At 42.9% G+C, this 26,236-nt stretch overlaps 2 protein-coding genes across 7 annotated transcripts in view; one reads left to right on the top strand and one right to left on the bottom strand.

Moving 5' to 3' along the window:
* The window catches only part of ZNF277 (zinc finger protein 277), a 38,602-nt gene extending 38,168 nt beyond the window's left edge, over positions 1-434 (bottom strand). The window contains exon 1 of one of the 2 annotated variants that reach the window (XM_081211734.1): positions 224-434. In XM_081211734.1, the coding sequence (XP_081067860.1) occupies positions 224-266 (43 nt within the window). In that variant the 5' untranslated portion in view covers positions 267-434. The remainder of the gene's footprint in view (positions 1-223) is intronic. The other variant, XM_081211735.1, reaches the window with a different exon arrangement.
* A 179-nt stretch (positions 435-613) lies between these two features.
* The window catches only part of DOCK4 (dedicator of cytokinesis 4), a 262,514-nt gene continuing 236,891 nt past the window's right edge, over positions 614-26,236 (top strand). For 3 of the 5 annotated variants that reach the window (XM_081211364.1, XM_081211362.1, XM_081211361.1), the window contains exon 1: positions 614-881. In XM_081211364.1, coding sequence (XP_081067490.1) covers positions 845-881 — 37 coding nt within the window. In that variant the 5' untranslated portion in view covers positions 614-844. The remainder of the gene's footprint in view (positions 882-26,236) is intronic. The other 2 variants (XM_081211365.1, XM_081211363.1) reach the window with 1 other exon arrangement.

Here is a 26,236-nt window from a genome sequence, read left to right as displayed (position 1 = left end):
CACCTAACTATATAAAGGGGTTGGCTCAGTCGGTACAGCACGAGACTCTTAATCTCAGGGTCGTGGGTTCGAGTCCTGCCTCGCAGGGGGTTAGACTACATGACCCCTCGTGGCTCCCTTCCAACTCTACGATTCTAATGATACCACGGAAGAGGCTCAAGAGTCACGTCAGCACACAGTGCATGAAGCAGCCACCGGCTGTAACGTGGTCTCCGGAACTCACCGCTCTTCCTCGCCCGCTCCGCCGAGCCTTGGGGAGTTGCCATGGCCACGGTCTGCAGCCGAGAGGATATCGCGCGGAGAGGCTACGCAGGCACGCGGGGGATTCCACCGGGCTGGGCCAATGGGAGAGGACGAGGCGCCCCTTCCCACCGCCCCTCGTCGTCGTCGTCGTCGACGCAAGGGATGTCGGGAGCGCCGGGCTCCGTCTTTTGTTTCGGCCGCGGGCTCTGCCCGAGAACACACGGCACGGAACGGGAGGCGTGGCTTTCCGGAAAGACTACACTTCCCATAATGCCATTGAAAATTCATGGCGGGGGGCGTAGAGAAAGAGGCGAGCGAGAGGGGAAGGCGGGGCAAGGGGGCGGGGCTGGCGGCGGCTGTCCCAGAGCGCGAGCTGGGCTCCGTCAATCAGAACAATGACTTCTCCGCGGTCGCCTGAGGAGCGGAGCTGAGGCGCACACAAGCGAAGCGGGAGCGCTGGCCGCCGGGCAAAGGAGGCTCGCCGCTTGGCGGTCGCTGCTGCTTCTGCTGCTCTGAGGCGGAGGGGAGCCGCGGCTGCTGCTGCTGCTCCTGTTATTGTTTGGCCAAGAGGGACCGAGAGCCGCCGTGCACTCTTTGGAGCATGTGGATTCCCACCGAGCACGAGAAATACGGAGTGGGTGAGTGAGGAGAGCTCCCCTCAAGAGACCTCCTTTGGCGCCCTTCGGCTTGTCCTCGCTTTGCCCTCCCCGAGTCTTGCTTGCTGCTCCGAAGGGGGCGAGTCGGGAGAGGAGAAGGCGAGGCACCCATCCTTCGCACCATCCGCGCACCCTTTTGCTCCCTCCAACCTTGATCTTGGCAATTCGTGCATCGGTCTGTTTACTTTCCAGTCGGATGCTGCTGTTCGGTGTGAGCGAAAGACCCATCATTGCCCATTCTCTTCCCGTTCCTCATCCTTCAACATATCACACACACGCCACACAGAAAAAAGTGTCTTTTTGTGGTTTTGAAAATGTGGAGCAAAGGGGGCGGGGAAGGATTGGATCTCTATCTTATTATTAAAAAATAATAATTGGCGACCATTGCTCGTAAGAAGAGTAAGTGGCTTCTTTAAAGAGTCTGGATGCAACGCGATATCCAAACAATGTATCCAATTAAGCAAGCAACATCGTTAAAAAAGAGGGGGGGGGGTGTTCCTCAGTCCTCTCGGCGTCCTGGATAAAAAAGAAAAGCAGACTAAGCAAGCTCTCGATTGTGCGAAAATGTGTATTTTGGCATAGGATTTAAAGACAGGCTAAAAACTGCTGCCATCTTTCGTGTAGATTGCGAGAGGCACCAGTGCGCGGCTGAATGTGATGTTTTGTGTGTGTGTGTGTGTGTGTGTGTGTGTGTGTTGGGGTTGGCCGAGGAGTGTTTTTGTTTTAATCTGGATAGTAACCTACTTCCAGTAGTGGTGTTTTTGTTCTCGGCTTTAATGGAGTACAAAAGTGTTTGGATTGCCCAAGGAAACAGACAGGGTGGTATATTGTCAGTTAGGGAACTTGCGATCCTGTTGGAGGAGGAAAGGCTGCTTCCATCCTCTCTTACAAAAGGTGAACAACAAAGGACGTTAGATGTTGACTGATGAATGTGGAATTTCGCATCTTTCCCTTCACCCCGCCTCCCAACAGCGGCATGTAGGTTTTCTTCTGATTTTCCTCTCTCCTTATACACACACACACCCTTGCCTCAACTGACTATTTAAAGCTCGCATTTTCTCTCTCCTTCGTCACTTACACCAGATTCTTCTGATACTACTTGGGGCTATTAATTTCAGCCAGACATATAGCAAGCTTTCCTTTTTAAAGAAAACTAATGTTAAGCCTGCAATATTAATTATTTTGTACATTGTGCCTCATTTTAAATTTACTTTCTAAATGATGTGAACATCAAGGATATCTTCCCTGCCCTGGGTTTTGTATAGCAGTTGCCAATGGGCGATGGGGTTATTTTGCCCACCTCTGCTTTGGAGATGAGATTGCAGGGTCTCTTCAGCTGATAGACAAAGTGATGAAGAATTGCTTATTGTTTTGTTTCGTAGTTGCTGACTAGTTCACCCCAATAGCAGCTGCTTTGATTGGCTTTAAAGGTGAAGGGCATGGCAAGAATGTTGCTCGCTCTGGTCTTGAGATATGCCTGCATGCTAAATTGCAGGTGTAACGAAAAATCCAGCTGGAATGCAAAGACTTTCTGTATATGTGTGTGAGAGATCTCTCTGTATTTAACCATGAGCACGGGAGCCAGGACGCATGCCATGCAACTGCTCCATTTGGAAATGATCCCAGATGCTGCTCTATGACCCAAATGTTAAATTATACAGATCATTGATGGGATTTATTTTCTTGACTTCTTTATGTACCCAGTCACAGTTGGGTTGCTGGATATTGATTAGTCCTCCCATTGATCTTTGCGGGGAAAATACACACACTGAGCTATGCACATGGATTGAAAAGCCACTTTGGTATTTCCTGGAATGGCATGTGGGATATTATTGGTCAAGTATTTCAAGCTATAACATTTGCTTGCATTTTTTTAACACTTTGAAAGGGTCCTCCCCCCCCAACAACTGAAACAGATTTTCCATACACGAAGAACAATCTGACAGCTACAGTTTATTTCATGGGAAAGAATACACACACACACACTTGCAATCTGAATTGCCAACCTAGAGTTGCTGGACCATAACATTTTCATTGAAAGATGTCTCTCCCTAGCGAACTTCGTATTGTGCTCTGGTTGCTTCCTCTCTGTCGAAGTGGAAAAGGTGTGACAGTGGGGCTCAGCTATTTTTCTTGTTATCTCAGGGGAAATTCAACATACCCTTTCCTGAAGAAAAAAACCAACCCTTTGAACTTGCCCTTTCCTGATCTAAATATTTGGTTCTCTTTCTTGAATTGCTTTCAGCATATGCCACTGTGCTACACGGAGAATGCACCAGGCAATTGTCACTGGCTGAGTGGAGTACACGTGCTGGCTTATGAATGGCTTCAATGTTGAGTCAGTGATCGCTTTGGTGTATTGCCTGAACATTTGCCAGAAAGAGGCCTTAGGCACCTCTTCATTAGCGCAGTTAGTCACCAGACAGGCAACTGGCTTTTCTTTCATCACCTTAAAAATGAATTGCTGTTGAAGCAAACCCATAAGAATCCTGAGATGTGAAGAGCAGCAAGTGCAGGGAAATGATAAAATGTGTGTGATGGGAAGTACTGTTAACTCCCTTATTACATTCAAACCTAAGAGCTGTATTTTATTTTATTAATAAGAAGGGTTCATGATTTTCAGTAGGCTTTTGCTGCCTGCTTGGTGTACAGCCCGATACTGTGCATATTTGCTCAGAAGTAATGTCCTCCTGAGTGCTGTGGGACTTCTTCCCAAATAGTAAGCATTAGACAGCAGCTTCCAAGATGAAGTTCCTCCCAGCCTTTCTCAACCTGTGGGTCCCCAGAGGTCAGTGGCGTAGCGTGGGTTCTCAGCACCCGGGGCAAGGCAAGTAATTTGCGCCCCCTAACCCGGGGCAAGGCAAGTAATTTGCGCCCCCTAACCCGCGCCCCCCCCAGATGTTGCGCCAGGTGCAGCAGGCCCCCCTGCACCCCCCACGCTACGCCACTGCTCCCACCACAAGTCTTCAGGACAGCCTTCCGAAGGCTGGTGCGGGGAGAAGGTCTCTCCGCCCCACTGCCAGCCTTCGGAGGAGGTCCGAGGAGAGTGGGGTTCCTGCTTCCTCGAGGAGGGCCGGCCAAACGCGCCCCCCCAAATGTTGCGCCCGGTGCGGCCGGCACCCCTGGCACCCCCCACGCTACGCCACTGCCAGAGGTTGTTGAACTATAACTCCCATCACCCCTAGCTAGCAAGGCCAGAGCTTAGGGATGATGGGAGTTGTAGTCCAACAACATCCAGGGACCCACAGGTTGAGAACATAAGAGTGCATATGGCAGCCATGCAGCCTGGCTTAAATATGTGTTTAAGTAACTCTGCCTAGGATTACAGCCATAATACTATATATATTCATACCAAAGCCCCAGTGTGTTCAATGGGTCTTAATTCCAAAAAAGCACGTACTGGTATATAGATTCAGCCTTACGTTGCAATGCTAAACTCATTCACTAGGAGTAAATTCCTTTGAACACACTGGGACATACCTATGAGTAAACAAATGATTTCTCTATTACTGTGTATGTAACTATGAGCCCCCCTGCCCAAATTATGACCAATTTGTTTTCAGTCCAACTTTCTCCCAGGTAAATAAGAATTGTCGTTAAGTTTGCTATTCTATGCACACTTACCTGCAAATGAGCAACATTAACCATAAACATGCGTTCAGTTTGGCTATTATTTTTCATCCTAACAATTTTATTACAATGATGTACTGAGCCTTTTTAAGGTTCCTGCAGCCCAGTTAGAGCTTACATCAAACACCATCATTTGAATTTTGCGTGTCCAAGGGGGCTAATGCTATAGAGTTGTTGCACTTCAGTATGTATTGAGCTTAATCCCTTCCCCCCATGATTCTGCTCAGTGTGTCTGGTATGGAACTCAGCCCATGAAAGATGTCCATAAAATTAATCTGGAAGCTGTAATTTTTTGGGAGATATTTAATTCTCCTTCAGCTCACACCAATCTCAATTCATTTCTTGAATATATCAACAAACTGAAAGTTGACATGAATTCCATTGTTAACTTGACTTCAGGAGAACCTGTTTAAAGTTCTCCTATTAATCTAATTTTAACATGGAACATGGCCAGTGAACATTTTGCAGAGTTATTTTTCATGGCTTTTGACTGAAAGTCAACTAGCCAAACCTGAAATGTATGGGCGAAACAAGTGTGGAATGTTTTCTTCCTGAAATTAACATTGGAGGCACCTGGTTGTATCTGGGGAAGAATTTGGAGCTGGCCAATGTGAAATCAATGTCATTTTAATTTACTTTTCACATTGTTTGATTAGTTCAATGGGTTGCTCTTTTACCTGAGGTGAGGTAGCTAAGATAATGGCCTGGGGCCTCATTTAATAATTTTGGTTTTGATTTTAAGCACCATAGGCACAGACGGTGGGAAAAGCTGGATTTTGTTGTGGAAGCAGAAGGCGAAACCTTGGCTGGCTGGATATAGCTTATGAGCTGTTCAGCCTATGAGCTGTGCATGGCCTTCTCTTAGATTAGAGGATTAAGTTGTTATCTATTAAAAGTGATGAGAGACTCATCTGTCTCTGCTTATTTTGCCAAATGGAAGTGATATCTCCCAAATTCCCTTGGACTTCAGCTGATCCAGAATTTTGCTTCATGTTTTAATGCACTGAAATTTAAATACAGCTGGTCGTGTCACTTATTCAGTATAGAAGTCCCAGTTATTGAAGAATCTCAAGAAAAAGTACCCATGGCCACAGGTCGGCTGGGTCACTTGTTTTGCTCATTACGGAAGAGGAAAACTATGGGAAAGACAATTGCAAAGGAGAGAACCTTCCCATCATAGGATGTTTACACCTCATCCCTTTTCTAAACAGGCTTTTTTCCTGTCTGTTTACTCAGACCCTGTCTTTGAAAGTGCAAATTGAAAGACTCTTGGTTCATTTTTTGCTGTTGTGCAGTTATTTTCTTGATTTTTGAAGTGTAATCTTTTGCCAGTAGTAATAATTTTTGGTGCTCTCAAAACCTGACAGTTTCATGTTACTTCCTAGGTGGCTTTAAGCAAAACAAAATATGCAGTTTTACTTGCAAATACGTACAGTTAAAATCATCTGACACCAACAAAAATATATAGATATGATGATATGGATAGAAGTTATTTCAGTGGCGGGGGAAATTGTTCTGTATCAAACTCTCCTTTGGTTCATATTGTCCAGGTTCCCGACTGGGAACTCGTGTAACATGTGTGTAAAGTATTTAAAGTTTTCAATGAAACTTCTGGAGAGATCATAAAAAGAAGGAAGTTATTCCAATGGAAGGAAGAAGGTTTATACATCTTATGGTGTTATTGCAATTCAGGTAAAAAGTACCATATAAAAAGTGACTAACATCTCTTCTCTCTGTTGATGGTGAAATCATATACTGAAAATATGCAAAATAGTTTACTTATAGGAAGGAAAGTGCACATGGAACCAAATTTGATATAAAATCTGATCTCCACAAGAAATGGAGCAGTATTATACTAAGTAATGAAAAAATATGACCCTGACAATATGATAGCATAGCACATGTAACATGAACTGTTCAGTTTTATTACATTATGCAAATGAGTCTTAATATCTGATAAAACCTTTATGATTGGGGGAGGGGGATGGCAGGCAGCCTTGCAATAAGGGCAGTTCTGTGCTTTTAAAATGAGTACTCAGGACTTAACAGAAGAGTTAATTTGCAAGGTTTTAACAGATTGTGTTACACACAGTCACTATGTATTAAGGTGATCATTATTATGGTGAGTGGTTCTGTACCTACCCTCTGCTGCTGTTCATGGCTCAGGAGTGAAAGCACTGTCAGGGGCTTCCATTTTTTGTAACAGTTATGCAGCCCAGAAGTCAGTTAATTACATCAAATTTGCTTTAGACTTGAAAGGTTGGCAGATCAAGTAGCATCCATTCCGTGTGTGAAGATTTATAAAACCATATAGAATAATCATTTCTTTTCACCAGAACATAGCTGGAGTCCTCAAATCTCAATGTTGAACAGAAATGTACATAATTAAAGTTTTTAATTTAAGAGTCAGAAGTTGAAGCAATGCCCAAGGTAACACTTCAGCATTGAACATTTGCATGCAACATTTTTCTTATTCAGAGAGTTGATGTCATGGACTGGCTGGATGCAGAGGAATGGTGGGAGGCACACCTGCTGGGAAACCCCTAAGGCAACCCCCAGGAGAAGAAGGCCAGAGCCAGAGGATTGGTGATGGGATGACAATGAGTGGTCAGAGGGAGAAGAGGATGGGGGTGGGGTAGGTGTCAGAAGCTGAAGAGGTAACAACGTTTAGTGAGCAGGAAGAGGCTGTGCAAGAGATAAGTCCAGAATCTGAAGCTGAAACAAGAGAGGAGAGAGGCAGAGAGGAGGGTGGCTGGTGAAGAGGCATTGGTGTCTCCCCATCCTGCTGAGACCAGTTCCCCTCCCCTCTGGTCTCCCAGAACCAGAAGCGGTATGAAGAGGGTGGAGCAAGTACAGATGCGTTAACAGAGTCTCAGATTGCTTGGGAAGGGCTTGAGGGATGAGGAAAGCTGTGGGAAGGTGGGAACCTTCAGTTCTCACAGCTACCTCATTGGTGTAATATCTACCAGGAAAAGTTGTTGTGCTTCACTAACACTGTGAGTTATTGCTGACCTCCTTCTGGCACCTGACCCTGACACTCACCATGTGGACTTCTGCATTATCAATTGGACAGAATCATTTTCTGTAAGGGGCCATCCATGTAGCTTATGCTCTAATCCTGAAAATATGCTTCTTTTTCATGTTGTCGTAACTAGCCATCTTATAACAAGAAGCAACTTATCTAGCATGTTTTCCTCCATAAAGCTGGTTCATACATTCATGGGATGCTACTTGGTGTCTCCCCACTCGGTGACTTGCAGATGAATGCATGAACACCTTCACAGAAAAGCTTACTCCTTCTCTAGAGTTGATGTTAAGCAAGTCAGCAAGGGGACATAGCAAAGGGAAGGAAGGAATGGGTGACACAAGGGATATGTGGAGCTAATAAATGCATATGCATGCCACAAGTTATCTTATCAACCTTCTGTGAGATTTCACTGAGCCCAAACAGAAACAAAACTATCACCCAGAGAGAATATAGGCTTGTTCGCAGGTTACACTGAACACAGGTACAAGCTGTCTGTACACCTGTATCTAAAAGGTGTTTGTATGAAAGAGTGTATGCCTGTTTGTTTTTATAATTCAGCTCAGGTGGTGCCCTCTTGGTAGCTCCACTACCCTTGCAAGCATGGGAGAGGGCTTCCAAAATGTGGCACTTAACATCAGACATGTGTAATTCATCTTCAGGTCATTTGCTGAAGATTCACCTCTTTACCATGCCCATTGACTGTTTAGATCTGTGTGATTTCTGTGATACCACCTCTATAGTCTGATGTCTATCCCTCAGTTAAATTGTTCTGTTGGATTTTAATATTGTATGCTTATATGGCTATAATCTGCCCTGGGACTTTGCGGTGAAGGGCAGAGAAGGGAATCTCCTAAATAAATAAATGTGTTTCATACAGAGACGGCACACTTGTTTAACATTACATATTAATTGTGTTGAGCGCACAGCTGAACTATTTGTGCGCATATATACTCATTGGATTAAATCCCTTATAGGAAGAACCTATTCCCATGTACCATAGCAAGGAGTTGAAATATTCTGCTCTGTCTGTGTGGCAGACAGTTATAGTTGCCTGATTTAAAGTTTGTTCAGTGCACCAACACTAAAACGTTTGCCCTTGGTGGGTGCTGGCATGAAAGACCAAAGAATCTTTAATCACTTGAAACAGTTGAGCACTTTCAATTTACATGCGACAGGGCAGTCCTCTTTTCTCAGTATGTCACTGTCTCATTAGAAAGAGTTTCCTATTGAAGGTCTACTGGGTGCATATACCTTCAGTGTAGCAAGAAGATAGAGTCCAGGAAACAAAATACCTCAAGGTAGTATGTCAATGTTCCTTTTTTTTTTTACCTGTCTTTATATTACCCAGTCAGGTATAATTACGGTTTTTTCAGAGTTGCCACTTCAAATTAGCATGCGTATCCCTGACCTGCTACTATCTTCTCTGTTAACTGTATCACTAGCACGGCACTTCTGTTTGTGGAATGCAGAAAGATATGGTTATGCCATATTCCTTCAGAACTGAATTTGCAAGAGGTGATGAACCAGCGATGAATATACCACTTATGATCATCTTTCACTAGGTGGACCAATGTGGCTTTAGTTAGTTCCCAAATAGTTGAACAGCCCTTTTCCATATGTAGAAAATGGACATTTCCGCGTGAACTATGTTCCACTTTACATGCTGTTATTTTCTCCTGGTTTGTGCAGAGCACAGTACAAGCATTAAATCATACTGCGTACCCCACTCTTCAAAGCCACTTAGTGTTCCCAGTATATCTTATGCAAGGTGATTGTATGGCACTTCTCCAAATAGGAAAAACAAACAAACACATAACATCCATGGCTAACTTGTGCCCTGTTGCATGCAGTGTTAGAAACTGAGATACGAAAGCTAGGAGCTAAATGGCACCTTAAACCTAGGTTATGGGCACAACAACAGAATGTCTAGGTGCACTTTTTATAACAAGAATACAAAGTCGATAATGAAGGTACTGCAGCTAAAATTCATGTTCATTTTTCACATGGTCTAGTCCTTCCCCTGCCCACTACCCTAATGTTCTTAAGAGGGTCTCTTCTTCAGTCTTCAGATAGTAGCTGGAAGTGGGGAGGCAGAAAAAGGTCCTCCTTTCCTTCTGCTCTACAGTTTTAATCTGAAATTTTAGGCGCAGTAGTGCGCCCACAACTCAGAAACTTCTTGTGCTAATGAAAGTCCCTGTTGCAAAATGTGCCTAGAACAATGGGAGTTTTGAACACTGGTTGCATGCTTACCTAATACATTGTTTACAGTAATGGTCATTTGTTGTATAGAACTTGTGACCTGGCCACATAAATTCAAAGGTCCTCTTGAAGGGAGAAATCACATATTGATTGTCTCAAACTACTTAGCCCTTCTTCCTAAAACAGCATTCAGTGTCCTGCTCTTGCACAAGCTATGGCTAAAACCAGTCTTGTTTGACTTCAGAAAGCTATGCCATGCAGACATTTAGTGGGCCCTGAGACAAGTCTGGGTGGTGCATTCTGATGATGATGATGATGATGATGATGATATATGCCCCACCCATCTGGCTGGGTTTTCCCAGCCACTCTGGGCAGCTTACAACATATCTAAGACTTCCCTAAACAGACTTTCTAGTTTCCAGGCTGCCTGTAACATTAGGCAGAGTGAGGTAGCTACCACAGGCAGCAGAAACTGGAGTGTGGGGAGGACACACACAGTCAAGGTGAAGTGCTGGAGGACAGAGCAGGGTTGGCCTTTCCCACACTCCACACCACCCAATTCAAATTCAGTGGAAGCTGCTGTCCAGCCTGCAGTGTGAAAATTTCAACAACAATCTTTATTACGGTCTAGAGACCCAACAAATCGTTACAAAGCAATACATAATTCATACAGCCTACCTCCAGGTTAAACAAGCATTTTGTTCAGAATATAGGGATCATTGGTTCTTGCAACCACCGATAAAAACTTTGCCACTGCTAATGTTCTAGCATTTGTCCGGTGAAAATAAGTGTGAAAATAAGATTCAGCTGCCAGTCCAGTCGGCTACTATATGTGGACTAGGGGTGGAGGAGGGGGCCTCAGGCTGAAAAGTGTCTTGGGCTAGAAATGCCCACACCACTTTTTGTTGGAAGTATTTCAGAGTGCCCACAGTAGGAGAAGAAAGGAGAGAAACTGAGCCAATGCATTGAGGTGGGGATGGGGAGAACAAGCCATAATATTGTTCTCAAATCTCCCAAGCCTGCTTCCCACCCAAGGGAAGGAACTGCCCATATCCTAATAGTAGTCTGCGTGGTGGTGGTTGTTTTAAAAACACTTCACCTTTTAAGAGACTAATTTCAGAAAGTCTAACTGTGCAGTGGGTTGTGCAGAGCAGAGAAGTGGTTGGAAACACTCCTTAATTGTTTCTTGCGTGGCTTAGTGGATATTTGGATGTAGAAAGCTGGAGATGCAGGGTATCATTGGGAATTATCCCTGTGACACAGCCTGTAATTTGCCCTTCTTTTTTCCCTAAACAAACAGATGCAAGAGTCCATCTTTAGTCTTTCACTGTCTTATGGTAGTCAAGAGTTATTTGCAGATGTGTTGGTAAAGATCATGGTAATGACTCACAGTTGCAATGCCCTCCCTCCCTCTTCCTCATTCCTTGACAACACAAAACAATTTCCCCCTCCAAACTCAGCAAACCTGAGAGATGAATTTTGGTTCTTTATGGATGGGTTGATATTTGCTTCATGGAAGGCAACTTTTGTTTTCTTACTTGAAAAGAAGGCTGTGTACAACACTGCTGGCTTAAACACACAGCTAGGTTGTTCTTGTTCTCGATTTGGATTGAAGTTGGTTTGGGGAAAATGCATCAATATTTCATATGAAATATGGATAGTAGTTAACGTCATGTGTACCCTTGCTTCCCAAGCCAGTATTTGGAGTGCACTGAATGCAGTAATTTGGAGTGTGTATACAAAGTCCAAGATGCTATCATTGATTAAGACCTGGAAAAATATGAACTTTGTTGAACTCCATTCCTCTTGCTGATGGAGGTGACAGTATCTCAGGTGCAAATGTAAAACCAGCATTGTGGTCAATGTGTAAAGATGTGGGTATACTATCTAAGCAGAGGATGGGTGTTTGATATACGATGAGATATTAACAATGGTTCAGTGTTACATTTACCTCCTGAAGAAACGTATGCATTCAGTGTAAGTTGAATGTAAAATAGTGGCTCTGGAAAACAGTGATTAAAAGCAGGATATGAGACCCCCCCCCACCGTTACACTTTTTATCTCAGTGAAAGATTGACTTATCTTTCATTAAGATAATCATAAACCGGTTCTGCCACCACCATCAGCAAGAGTGGGTAGAAATCACAGCCAGTTTTGCTCATAAATTAGAAGAAAAGGCAATACCTTTTAAATGAAGCTTACTTGTGGCAGTTGGTCTTTGTGAAAGATAAATAATGACAACTAATGCTGTACTGCCATTCTTACAATTTCAGAATTCTCTTAGGTGATAGTAGTAAACCTAGTGTAGCACCCTGCTCATGGTTAACGCTTAGCTGGAATGAAATATTCAACGCAGCAATAGAGAAATTAAAATAATAATTTATTTGTCAGACAAATAAATGATAGGCACAGTGGTATATGGTTACCAAAGCTCTGCCCACTCCAGCCCTAATGGCCAGCACTTATATTTCCTCAGCCCAGCCCCCTTGCTCCTCCTTTGGCTGCCTCTGTCCAATCAGCCTGGTTGAAATTCCTATTGGCTGTTTGCTAGAACCAATCATAAAAGATAACCCATTTCCCATTACCTTTTATGGGAGACAAAGCGCTATATTTCCTTCTATCCATAAATGGCAGACAAGTAGCCATATATCTTACATTTGCCTCGACAAGGCACCTTAATTACCAGATCACCTTTTGCCCCTGCTGCCCCTGCATTCCAAAACAAATGGCTAAAACAGATGGCTCATGGTCTTACATTCTATCTAAACAGAGATCTTGGGTTCACATTCTCACACACCATCAATGAAATAAGAATCTAACATAAGAATCTAACATTTCTTACTTTCTAAATCCTTTGCATAATTACATTAAGCCAATAAATCTCATACATAACATAGATAGCTTTTTAGAAGAAAAAGCCTTTGCAAAGAAAAAAAGGAACTCAGTAAAAGCAGCTTCAAAAGAAGCCTCTTCAGTTTACACCAACTCTTAATTAGTGTTTTTGCAGCTTGATTGTATTCTGTAATATGTAGGGTCAGTATAACCTTTGCTCCCAGCCTGTAATTCCCTTTTACAACTTTGAGAAATTTGTCTCCTGCTACTGCTATAAATCAGGGGGGGGGGCCCTTGTCCAGGAGAGCAGGAAGATAAACACTGCCAGAGTACTTAGCCAGCTGCTTTCTGCCTGGCATGAAACATACAAACATTTGCAAATATATTTTTAAGCTCATTTTAAAATACAGGCCTTGATCAGATGCCTCACTAGTTTCCTGGGAGCAAGTTTCATTTACAATAATGGGACTTACTTCCAGTAGAAGCTGGTCCTCTGGCGCTAATGGGATACTGCTCCACCAACTTCAGCCTGCCATCATCTGCCTTCCTTTCTACTAACAACAGCAGGTGACCCTGGCTATCTGATTTCTCCTTCTCACTCTGCTGTTGCCTGTTGTAAAACTCAGCAGGGAAGAGGTTGGGGAGAAAAGTACAATTAGTTTCCTCTGCCTGTCTTTGTGACTCTCACTCCACTTGCTGTTGGTCTCCCTTTCTTTTTGATACTCCCAATGGCCACCAGATCCCGCTGCTTACTTCTGAGAAAACACACAATCAAATAAGAAAGCTTGATTAGATGGTGGCGGCAAGGGAGAGACCAACTTTTATCCCTGAATAATCTCAAGTGTGGCATAGTTAAATGCGAAAGTAATTTTAGTGGCGCAGCAATAAAACTGCTAGCCTATTTGCAAAGCTAAGCAGGGTCCTCGATGGTTTCAAATTGGACAGAATGTTGAGATTCTTGCATTGCAGGGGGTTGGACTAGATGACCCTGGTCAAACATCGTAGAGTTGGAAGGCACCCCAAAGTTCACCTAGTTCAACCCTCTGCAATGCAGGAATCTCAACACACAGTCTTCCATCCAATTTGAAACCATTCCAGACCCTGCTTTTACTTTGCAAATGTGCTAGCGCTTTTATTTCTCCACCACTAGCCATTGCCATGCAACTTTCAATCTCTAAAGGGTATCTAATAGAATGCCTTTAAAGCATGCTTGCTTTAGAGGTGGTCCCAATACATAGTAGTGCACTATGGTATTGGCTTGGTTACCTCCTCTTGGTTTTAAAGTGGCCAGTACTAAGCATGCTTATGAATGAAATTAAGAATGCAGTTGGAGATGGATTATTTTTAGAAGAGTGACTTGGCTTGAAAAAAAGATTACCCATGTCATGCATTCTGAAATAGAAGACTTCAGGAAAGAAGGTTCATGCAAAACCAACTGAAAGACTGAAGGAGGAGAATGGCATTATAGGAAAGATCTTGATATACATTTGATTTAAAATGCTACTGACAGCACACAGTATTTCTTGCATTCTTTCATTACTGTGAATATGCCAATCCCCAATTTTTTCTTATTGTCATTTTTGCTGTTGCATTTTCGATGTGTAGTCGCTTTCTATTGAATTTATCTAATGAGCCATACCCAGGAGGGTTGAATGCCTTCTGAAGGCGCTACATATTACCTTTCCCATTAATGTAGAGGCATCTACATCTACTAAACATCAGAAAAAACTTTCTGACGGTAAGAGCTGTTTGACGGTGGAACAGTCTCCCTCTTGAGGTTGTAGACTCTCCTTCTTTGGAGATTTATAAGCAGAGGTTGGATGGCCACCTGTCATGGATGCTTAAGTTGAGATTTCTGGATTTCTAGGGCTTGGACTAGACAATTATATGATTCTATATTATGTGTGAATGCTGAAACTCCTGTTCATACTGTTTAGAGCCACCCTGGTATCAAAGTTATAAAACCTTCAGTGTGGTAACTACCTGCCTTCAACTGTGTACTTTAAGTGGCAGGTGACAACTTTTTTTGTGTGGGAAATAAGTCTTTCTTATTGGGCTAGAAGCATGTTCAACTTCATTTTTGGCTCACCAACCACTTGAGCTTAACAGACTCCCAAAGTTGTTGTTCAGAGAGCTTTCTGGAAGCTTATAGAATTGGCAGCCAGCTTTATTTAGAAAACAGAAAAGAGAGAGAGAGAATGAGAATGTGCCACTAATATTTTAAACAACACAACAAAAGGCCTTTGTAGGCAATGCAGTAGAAAATGAGAACTTGCATTATTTTGGATTGTGTATGGCATCATTATAAGCAAAGCTCACTTTAAAAGTGTGGTGTTGCCTGGGGATCCAGTATGGGTTGCCTGTTTAATTGCTCATGTGTTTATTTCTCCCTTTCTATTTGTTTTGAAGGCTGATGTGAGTTAACATAGCTGTTAAGTAAGTTAAATAACCACAATACAGCTGTGTATGTTAGAGGAGGTAATAATGGCCTCAGCAATGATTGAATTCAAGCCATTCAGTTGCTGTCCAAACATTCTGCCAGCTTAGCTACTTGACCACCTGCTTATGTTTTTTCTCTTCTGCTTTCAGTTGCAGGCACAACCAGGCTTTCTTGCTCGCCCCCTTCCCAAAATAGGTTGTTGTGTGTAGAAGTTGCATGTGCCTTTCATTTTTCAGGAGGTACTTTGGTTACAAGCCTGTATATTATTTTTTCCGTACCATATAATGTCATTGTTCAGTAGTTTTCAAGGGGTGTGGCGCTCCACACTGGTGTGGCAGGAGAGGATGGCAAGTGTGATGGGAAATTCCGAGGACAAAGAAACATTTCAGTGTAGTATGGTATAGTTGTTTAGTGTAGTAAAGTATAGGATCAAAATAACATTTTTGGGATATACAGCCAGAAACAGTAGCCCCACATCTCTGGAAGAGCATGGGCTATTCTTCTACAGTTCTCCACGGCATATTGTTGTGAACCGGGATTTTCAACTTTGACAAATATGAACGACCAGAAAAGAGAGGTTTCTTTGTGTTGATGAGGAGATGAGAGTTTGTGTACTGGACCCCTGGCCTACCTGATGGCTAGCCAGTATGTCAAGTCCAAAGTTCAAAGACCAGTGGTCAGTCCATGCAAGCAAAGTCCAAAGGTCAGGAAATGCAGTTTGGGATCAATCCAAGTAGGCCAGGTCTGAAGTCCAGCAGTCAGGATACAGTCCAGAGTCAATCCTGAAGCACAGTCCTGTAGAGGTCCAGGAGTATCCAAGGCAAGGTCCATCAACATGGGCAGTTGAGCAGACACAACACCTCACCTCTGCTGCCCGTTTGTACTTTGCCTGCTGATGGCAGCATCTGGGCTTGACAAGGCATGTGGCCCTCACCTGTTTCAGCAAGTCCCACCTGGCCAGCTAGGGACCTGAGCTGTGGGCCCTTGCCTGCCTCAGCATCCTAGAGCAGGCCTCCTGCTGCTCCCTATGCCTCAGAGCTCACTGACTTTGTGGACACAGAGGCCCTTCTGGTTCTGGTGATGGGTCCTGTTGCTCTGAGAGAGGTACCTGTGGGCTGTGAAAGTGACTAAGGACTTGGTCTACTGGGGAAGATAAATTCATCAGCCACTAGGTGAGGTAATATCAATGTGCTTTTTGGACTCTCTTCTTACACACCCACACACCCCAGTCACCAAGATCTCAATGACAAAAATAGTTTTTTAAAAAACTTGTCACTTTTAATCTGGAGCATTCCCAAACTTACTTTTCAGGAACCATGTTACAGAGGTTTTAATGGCATTGGAATACAAAATCATACTTGTGATTTTAAATTATACATTAACACAATTTTAAAAAAGAAAGAAAATGTAGGTCTATGTTAACTAAGAATTAATGGAGGCAGTTTGGGGTCAAATTTCTGTTTGCAATGCTTACGACATATTTCTTGTGCTGAGTATAGTTCCATATATTTGTTAAATACCGTCTCTCTGACATGGAGGGTGAAGGAAAACAAGTTAACTGTAAGGAAATCCCTTCAACAATAAGCAGCAGGCACTGGTATAGAACTAATGCACAATTTTATCAATTGATCTGGCTCACGGGAATTAAAGGTTGCAACTGGCTTTCAGTATATCCTAGGGAAGTCAACAAACTCAGACAGCCAGAAAGATACCCTAATCCTAAGCCTGCTGTCATAATCCTTTGGATATTGAAGGATAGATGAAAATAGATGTGGAATAGTGTCATTCAGTACATTAAAGAACTCTGCTATGGTGAAATGTTTGAAAGATTTCTTGCATACTGAATTGTCAAGTTTCGAAAATCACCCACAAGCTCTCCTACATACATAATTTACCAGATGTGTTAATAAACAACAGTATTTCCTAAACTACAAATGTTTCATTGGATTACCCAAGTATTTAATAGCTAAGCAAGTCAGTTCATATAGTGCTACTTGATGTCTGGCTCTACCAAATAATGTCATACATGACAGCATGGCCAGTGTGTATTGCTGTATGCACAGACTGCATGGGAGAAGTGTTTTCTGTCCTTGTGCACCAAAGGAACTGGAATAAAAAGTGATATTCAGCATTAGCTGTCACTTCTGTTTCCACTTGGTGTACCTTATTCACTTTGTGTGAATTATTCACCTTGTGTACCTTATTCAATTTTGCACCTTGCCTTGATTGTATGTGCTATGTCATGCCTCCCTTTTTATTGATTTTATGGCTCACCAAGAGGCTAAAATTCTGAATTTGGGTCAGATACCTTCTGGATCAGATCTGGCCTCTCTGCCTCAAGGGGAATGACAACCCACAGTCTCCAATATGTGGCAGAAATACTTTTTGTTGCCTTGAGGATCCTGCTGAGACTGTAACAATATTCAATACAGTTCTTTCAAGAAATAAAGTACTGTAACTATAGAGCTGTGGTAAAGATTACCGAGATGATATATGTCTTATCACTTTGAACATATGTAATGCATTATGGAACCACGCAAAGCCTATTACAGATAGTTAAAAGCATTCATGTTGGTATTCTACCAAAGAGTCTCTGTATGTATTAGAGGCTGAGGGCATGTTCTAGGCTGGGTGGGGACCTTCTTCTGTCCAAAGGATACCTTCCTTCTGGGAGCAGCATTCCAGGAGCCGAGAGTGTCATAAGGAAAAGTGGGTGGAGCAACAAATGCGCCTTCATCTTTTGCACAGTAGGCTCTATTCCCACCACATTAATTTCAGAGATTTCTACCCTGAACAACCTGCCCAGCTGCATCTCTCCATTCACACAAGCAAGAGGCACTGTGACAATTCAAGGACATATGCCAGGCAAAAGTACTGGAAGGATGCTGAGCTGGGCCAGCGATGAGTTGTGACCTGGGAGAGTTGCAAGGTTGAGACAGAGAGATCTGGAGGATGCTATTCAAGCCCGAGATTCCATACCTCTATACTAAGCTGTGCATTCACGATGAGCCACTCTGTCACCCAACATAAACTGAATGTACATCCTGGAACTTACCCCATATGTCTCAGCAGCTGTATGTGCCCGAACCTCATTGGTAACAGTGGACCGGTGGATGTTTCATTCTTACTGACAAATGCCTGGCAACTTTGCAAGGAAGTCCAGAGTTTCCAGAACACAGTTGGAAAAACCACTGTTGTTGCATGAATAGTTATCCTGCCTTTACGTGTGGTGGTGGTGAATTGGAAACAGTGAGGTTAGAAGGACATGCAATGCAGAAAAGCACTACTTTCAACCCTTCTCCAAATGAAATCATGTGGCTATAGGACAATAACTCTGGATAACACTTCATGCATCTGATGGAGTGAACTGAAGTCCCCAGAAGTGCATGCCGGTGTTAGCTGATATTGTGTTTTTTTCAGATGTTACTGCATTACACCTTCCATCCTCCCTGACCATTGGCCATACTGGCTGGGGCGATGGGATGAGGCACGTTGGCTACCCCTGGCTTCTGGCACGGTATAGGGTGGCCATATTTCAAAAACTGAAAATCCGGAAAGAAAAGTTGTTGAGCTGTTGTTGTTTTTAGTTGTTGAGTTTTTGAGCTATTTTAAAGGAAATTCTCATCTACACTTCCAATCTGGGTTGCCATACATCCGTATTTTTTCCAGAGATTTAAGTGATTTCTGTCTGGGCACTGTTACAGAAGGCTGAATCCCAGCTATGTCCGGGAAATTCCGGACGTATGGCAACCCTACCATAGTCAATGAGCTAGTCAATAAGGTGCCAGAAGACTTTGTTATTTTTGATCCCGAAGACTAACGCAGCTACCTCTTTGGAACCGTCACAATTTTAAGAGTGGGTTATACATTGTTACGTTCTTATTTGCATCCTTCAAAACTCTGGGTGATGTGAGTGTCGTTACTTCCAAGCTAGTCATATAAAAACCTCAGCCAACTTGCCATCTGAAATGTCCATCGGATGCCCAAGAACTTGGGCAGGTAAACTGCCTTTAAGATGAGAACTTAAAATGTTTGCAGCAACCTCTGACTCTTTATTGTGGTTCCCACTGAAGGAACACTACAAACTGCCACATCCACCAACTGTACTTCTAGTTATAAGCTGTCAGTATCCCATAGATTTCATCTAGCCTTTTATCTGTCTGCTCCAGATTTTTGCAAGTGGGCAGTAGCAGGGACCTAGCGTAAATCATTGCTGCTTGGGCTGGAACTAAAGAAACAGTTTAATCCGCAATTAATTCAACATTTTGTATCCTATATGAAAATCTGTTTGCGTACCTTGACTTTCCATTGTTTTGATATTGTTTTATACAATAAACCATGCTTCTTGAGATTTACTAGAAATTAAACCAGAGACCCTCTGCATATAAAGCATAAACACTGCTGCCAAACAATGGCCTCTCCTCTGAAAATATTTTTGTTGGTTTTCTAAACCCCAATAACTTGGGTTACATGATTCCATACCACCTTCCCATATCACATGTTGAATTTGCGGATGGAAGAGTATTGAAAAGTAAAATGTTCTCCAAATTAACGAAACCCACAACTTGACTCTGCCCCATGCCATTGCTTTTAACCAAGCTTGAACCCTTTTGGTGAGGCATGCTTTATATCAAAATTTGCATGTAAGCTGACCTTCCTAAACAGTGAATATCTGCTGCTCCATTTTCCAGCTTCTGCAGCATTTGACCTAATGTTGTGGTGCAAGTTTTGTATAGCATCAAAAGCCCGGAGCTTTCTTTTCCATTGGGGGTTTTGTTTCAGGTGGTGAATAAATTATAACTTGGAAAGTTTGCTAAAGAAGTCTGCTGCAGAAAGATTGCTTTCATTACAGTTTCTTGAAAAGATACAGGAGTGCATTTCGGGGTGAGAATATTATTGCTAATTATCTACCTCCATCTTGTCAAATATTTCAGGTACAACCAAGATTAATGTTTTGTGTGCCATTATTTTTGGGCCAATTATTCCTCGGGAAAGAATAGTTCTTCCTTAAGGCTCTGGAAATTTACTTTGCTATGCTGATTTAACTAGGATGTGGAAATGTCACAAAATGAACTATTGATATTGTTTAAGTAGTCCTGATGGAAAAGTCTCCGTTCACAAGCTGTTCTGCCCAGGGGAGTGTAACGTCCATTTATGAATAAATCATTGCACATTGACACCTTTTATTGTGTGCTACTGAATAGCAAATTTTTACTGTGAATTTAAAAAAAATTTTTTTTTTGGTATCAAGCCATTTTTTGTTCACACCTCTCAAGTTTGCCACTAAATACTAATTTTAAAAAGGTCACTTAATGTACCGATCCCCTGTATAGTGAGCCCCAGTATCTATATAGAACTTAGTCTGTTAATTAAATTGCTGGCCTTTGGGCAGATACGTTACTAGGGCAAAACACTGCACACATATGCATCTCTCAGGTGGTTCTTGTGCCAAATGAAAAAGATCCAGTTTGCTTCCTTCCTGTTGTTGAAAGGCAGCCCTTTGCCAGAATGCAACCCTTTGTGAAGAGTTGTTGCTGTTCAAAACTGCAAGGTGTAAAGCGCTGCTTAGTTAAGAGCAGGGGTAAGCAACCTTTTTCAGCCATGGCTGGTCCACCGTCCCTCAGACCATGTGGTGGGCCGGACTATATATATATCTAATTTTTTGGGGGGGCTGGAATGAACGGATTCTTATGCTCCACAAATAACCTAGAGATGCATTTTAAATAAAAGCACACATTCTACTCAGGTAAAAACATGCTGATTCCTGGACTGGACGCGGGCCGGATTGAGAAGGCGATTGGGCCACACCCGGCCCCCAGGTCTTAGGTTGCCTACCCCTGGTTAAGAGGCTTTAGGTGGTCCAAAGCATAAAATAGAAACCATTCAGGTGATGCACAATGAATGAACGGAATTTAAAGTTAGATCCTCTTATGGATCGCTGCATATAATTGGCTCGCTTGTGTGAAAAAGTGTGTTTTTTCCAACCAACAATCATTCTTGGGGTGATGGTGGTAGAGCTAAAGATGCATGTTACTTACTTGACAGGCTTCACTAGAGTTGACATAGTTGAAATTTGGGTGGATTTGATTGCATGCCATCGCAGAGCTTTGAATCAGAAGACCTCAAAGGAAGAGGAGGCTAAATGAGCCATTTGTATAAATACCATAGTATAGTGTTCAACTATAGTTCAACTTTTGTCACCCAGTGAGTTTCATGGCTGAGTGATGATTTGAACCCTGGTCTCATAGGACTTAGTCCAGTGGTCCGAGTTCTCATTACAGCACCACACCTGTCATGGATTAGATTAGATTATATATCTGAGCTTCTAACACTGCTCAGTAGAAGAGTGGCTGCCTAACATGCAGAATGCCCCAAATTCAATCCCTAGCATCTCCAAGTTGGGCTGGGAGAAAGAGCCCTGCCTGGAATCCTGAAGAACTACGGGTATTTCTACTCAGTGTGGGCCAAACTGATCTAGATGACCCTAATGGTCTGACACAGATAAAATGGGGGAGGGGGGAGACAAACTGATGAGAATTGTAGCACTTAACTGAACAATGACATTTTAAAGCTATATGCAGATGCCAGATTTAAGGAGGAGGGCCCTGGAGCAGTGGTGGACCATCTCCTTTGGAAGCAGAAGGTCCCAGGTTCCATCCCTGGCATTTCCAGGTAGGTAGTCATTTCCAGGTAGGCATTTCCAGGTAGGTAGTTCCCTGGCTGAAACTCCAGATGGCTGATGGCAATCCGTGTAAACCACATTGTTAAACTGATGGACCAGCCCTCTCTATGAAGCCGCTTCCTATATACAGTGGTACCTCGGGTTACATACGCTTCAGGTTACAGACTCTGCTAACCCAGGAATATTACCTCAGGTTAAGAACTTTGCTTCAGGATGAGATCAGAAATCGTGCTCTGGCGGCGCGGCGGCAGCAGGAGGCCCCATTAGCTAAAGTGGTGCTTCAGGTTAAGAACAGTTTCATGTTAATAACGCACCTCCGGAATGAATTACTTAACCCGAGGTACCACTGTACATATTAATACTTTATTTTAAAAGAGTAACTCTATGTCACAGTGTAAGCAATGACTTCTCTTCCTGTCAGCAACATACATACAGCGCTGCTGTGATATGTTACGTAGCCCGCGGGGAATGAAGCGCTCAACAAGATGAAGCACGCTCTTTGTCTCCAACACAGGAGCTCTAATACAGATCAGCTGTGCTAGAAATCTTCCCTTTGTGGATGTATTCAGCCTGTGCCAATATCCCCGTGAGGTATGAGGGAGCCTTTATCTTTTTTTTTGAGGGGTGGGGGGGAGGGGGAAATAAATACCAGCCTTTTTGCCTCTCTGCGGATCCATCGCCAGCAAAGCCTTTGTCTTCGCCATTAAAATAGAGAAGTCCCCCCCCCCCCTTATGGGGTGTCACCTTTGAACTTGACTGGTAGATTACAGATAGGGATTGGCATATAATGGCAATTGCCTTCCTCCTTGATCTTTCAGCGTGTATAAAAGTGTGTCTTTTGCAGCGGTCAAATCGTACATGTAGAAATGCAACACCTTTTACGGGAAAACGTTAGCATGTACTGCTTCTTGAATTAAGTGTAGAATTAATCTTCTGTCTATATACTTAGCAGGCTATTTATTTTGGCTATTTATATCCTGCTGGCCCACCCTGAAAGCTCAGGAAACTGGGGTTAGGATTATAGTTGAACAGAAACTATCCATCTTAAGCAGAACTATCGGCAAACTATTATTGCAGCACCAGCTTAACCCTGTCTGCCAAAACAAAGCACGAGAGAGCTGTGCAAGTTTTCTATAAGCAGCTCATTTCCAGCAGCTCTGCAGGGAAACATACCCTAATGTTTGAGGGGGAAACGATCAAGGAGTTTTTCTCTTAGAGATGTGAAGTCTAGGCAGGTGGGGGAAAGAAACCATTTCTCTCCTTCCACTGTGGTCATTTTTTGAGCAGGGGGGTGCTCACATCTCTAGTCCCTCTGCCCCACGCTAGTCAGTAAGGGCTCCCTGAGACTGCTTTGGTTTTACGTTGGGAGTCATTATGGAGACACAGCGAAAGCTGCATTTGCATCCCTTGCCCTTCCTGCTCCACCATAGCAGGAAGCAGGTGGAGGTTGTCTGAATACAGGGAGCTGCCTTTTACTGAGTTAGCCCATTGGCCCATCTCTCTCAGTACAGTGGTACCTCAGGTTAAGTACTTAATTCGTTCCGGAGGTCCGTTCTTAACCTGAAACTGTTCTTAACCTGAAGCACCACTTTAGCTAGTGGGGCCTCCCTCTGCCGCTGGAGCAAGATTTCTGTTCTTATCCTGAAGCAAAGTTCTTAACCTGAAGCACTATTTCTGGGTTAGCGGAGTGTGTAACCTGAAGCGTATGTAACCCGAGGTACCACTGTATTGCCCATACTGACTGGCTACAGTTCTCCAGAGGGAACATGCTAGACCCTATGGCGATTGAATCTGGAATAAGGTGCTTAGAAATCAGATGCTCTGTCATGGAGGCCCTTCCTCTATAGCAAAGTTTCCCATAGTTGGATCTCCAGCTGTTTTTAGACTACAACTCCCATCATCCCTATCTAGCAGGACCAGTGGTCAGGGATGATGGGAATTGTAAACAGCTGGAGACCCAAGTTTGGGAAACACTATAGGATGAAGGATTACGTTTATATGATTATAACTGAGGCAATTTGTGTGTGCGTATGTCAAGTTTTACATTCGTTTTGTGAGGTGACAGCCTTTTAATAGAACCATGGTCAAGTGTTTGTTAAACAGTGATATTCCCATTCTTTCTACTTCTCCAGTGTTTGTTAAACAGTGATAATCTCTTCCTCTCTCATTCTTTCTCTCTCCCTTTCTCTTATAACTCCTCTGCCCCCACCCCCAGCTGTTTGTGTGTGATCTGATCTAGGTTTATACAGATCCTCCTTCTGGTCCATGGCTGGGGGAGGTTAGAAGGATGTTGGGCAGAAATAAATGGTCTTGGCTGCTAAGAGGGAGGTGTTTTGCTCTTGGTGACAGTTGTGTCTTTAATGTACTATAGATCTGGCCTTAAGAGAATTAGAAAATCCCTTCAATAGCTGGTTCAAAACCACTGAGGGTTCTGTATAGGCCCGTGTTATATGATATTTATCTCGGTATGTACTTTTTAAAAACATGTTGTAGTTGTGGGCGGGGTTTCTTTTTTGGGGTGGGGGTTGTTTAGCTTTGCTTTTTTCCCTGCTCAAACAAGACACCAAAATACATAAATAGTGCATACATTGTATTCCCAACCACACGATAATTTTACGTATCCAATATTTGCGTTCAGTGGGATGCTAATAGAAGTCTGTTTCAACTCTGGGTCTTTTTGAAGTTCATATAAATTCATCTTCCTATGGAACTAGTTTCCTCTCAGGGTGTGTGTGTGTGTGTGTGTGTGTGTGTGTGTGTGTGTGTGTGAATCAGTCAGATTCCAGCTTGAGTTGTTGCCAAGCCTGAGTCCTCCCACTTGTTTGGTGGTAAGTGTAATTACCTCACTTTGGAAGCTCAACCTGCAAAAATGCTTCCACCTAAATTGCAGACACGTTCATGTGTTACTGTCAAGCCATCTGCACAGTTTCCCTTTTGCTTAAATGAATGGATTTTTACAACACAGCTTGCTTTAGAAGCCAGTGCATGCCAGGCTTAATGGATGGGGTATTGGGGATAGGCTTGACCGTGGGCCAAGCAGTGCATGGGCGAGGAGTGTTCACAGTACTTTCTCTATTTGGATTACCTTAAACTTGATTGCATTTGCAACCCATTTCTCCCAGCACATGAGCTGAGGCAGATAATGAAGCTAAGCAGGTCTGGGAGACCACTTGGGAACCTCATGTGCTCCACCTTGCATTCCATAATAGAAGAAGAGCAGGATATAAATGTCCTAAATATATAACCTTGTTTCTTTCTGATCTCATGATGTTTGAGAGAAAAAACAACAAATCATTTACCGTATGCCTTTGCTGAATGCTGTAAATTTCCTTAGGATAAGGATAATAAAAACACAATGCTGGCTATGCAGTTCAGTTCCAAGGTAACCAGCTTTAGAAATGAATATGAATTGCTTGCACAATTTTATTCCACTTATTGACTAGGATAGTTTAGGTAACCCATGATCCTGGCACCTTTGCTAGCTTGTGAGTCAACTTTGGGCAACTTTGCCCTGCTTCTAAATTTGGTCTTGATCTTAGTATGTGGAAAGGGGTGTTGCAAATATTTCACAAACCCTATTTTTGTCTGTGAAATGTTGGGTAGTAATTGCATGCAGAGCCTAAACAGCTTCCTGTGGGCACTTTCAAAGCATCATAGGTGTGAAACATCATTCTGGATCCAGTAACCAGCTTCCTTTTCTCTCAAAGAAGCCTGCTACAGAACAGCAGCATGTTTCTTCACTTACCCTTGGACATGATCTGCAGGAAACAAAGCCATTAAAATATGTAAATAACTTTAACACAATACTCGGTCTTTAATATCTAGAAAGGCATGAAAGATGGCTATTCCTTTGATTTTAATGCTGCTTTGGGCTTTGCAGGCACATTACAGTGAGAGTGATGTTTCCCTGTATTGGCATTTAATAACAAAAGTACCCATTCAATGTTTTGCAATAATTAGGTACAGCACATTTCAATTTCGGGATAAAATGCAAAGTAATATAATGGCACACTTACTTTATTAGTATTTTTTCCTGGAAACTGGTGACACAAACAGACAGACAGCAGAACAGCTTTGCAATTATGGATCCTAATGTTTTTCAGCCAGTTTGGAAATTAATAATGTAATGGAAAGTTTGGAGGGAAATATCTTACTGAGTTCTAAGTAAGAAATGGTGGCTGTTATCTAATGAGCCCATGGAGAGAACCTCTGTTAAAGAACATGCAGATTTCTATTAGTTACCGTATTTTTCACTCTATAAGACGCACCAGACCACAAGATGCACCTAGTTTTTGGAGGAGGAAAACAAGAAAAAAATAAATTCTGAATTTCAGAAGCCAGAACAGCTTCTCTTGCTGTTCTGGCTTCTGGGATGGCCGTGCAGCCTGCATTCGTTCCATAAGACGCACACACACTTCCCCTTACTTTTTAGGAGGGAAAAAGTGAGTCTTATAGAGCAAAAAATACGGTATTTGCCACAGAAAACGGAGTATCTAATGATCAGACAAAGAATGCAGTACAAGCCA

The sequence above is a fragment of the Podarcis bocagei genome (assembly GCF_964188305.1).
Source record: "Podarcis bocagei genome assembly, chromosome: 10".
Classification (NCBI taxonomy): Eukaryota; Metazoa; Chordata; class Lepidosauria; order Squamata; family Lacertidae; genus Podarcis; species Podarcis bocagei.
Note: the sequence above shows the minus strand (reverse complement) of the source record. Positions and strands in the feature narration are given on the sequence as shown.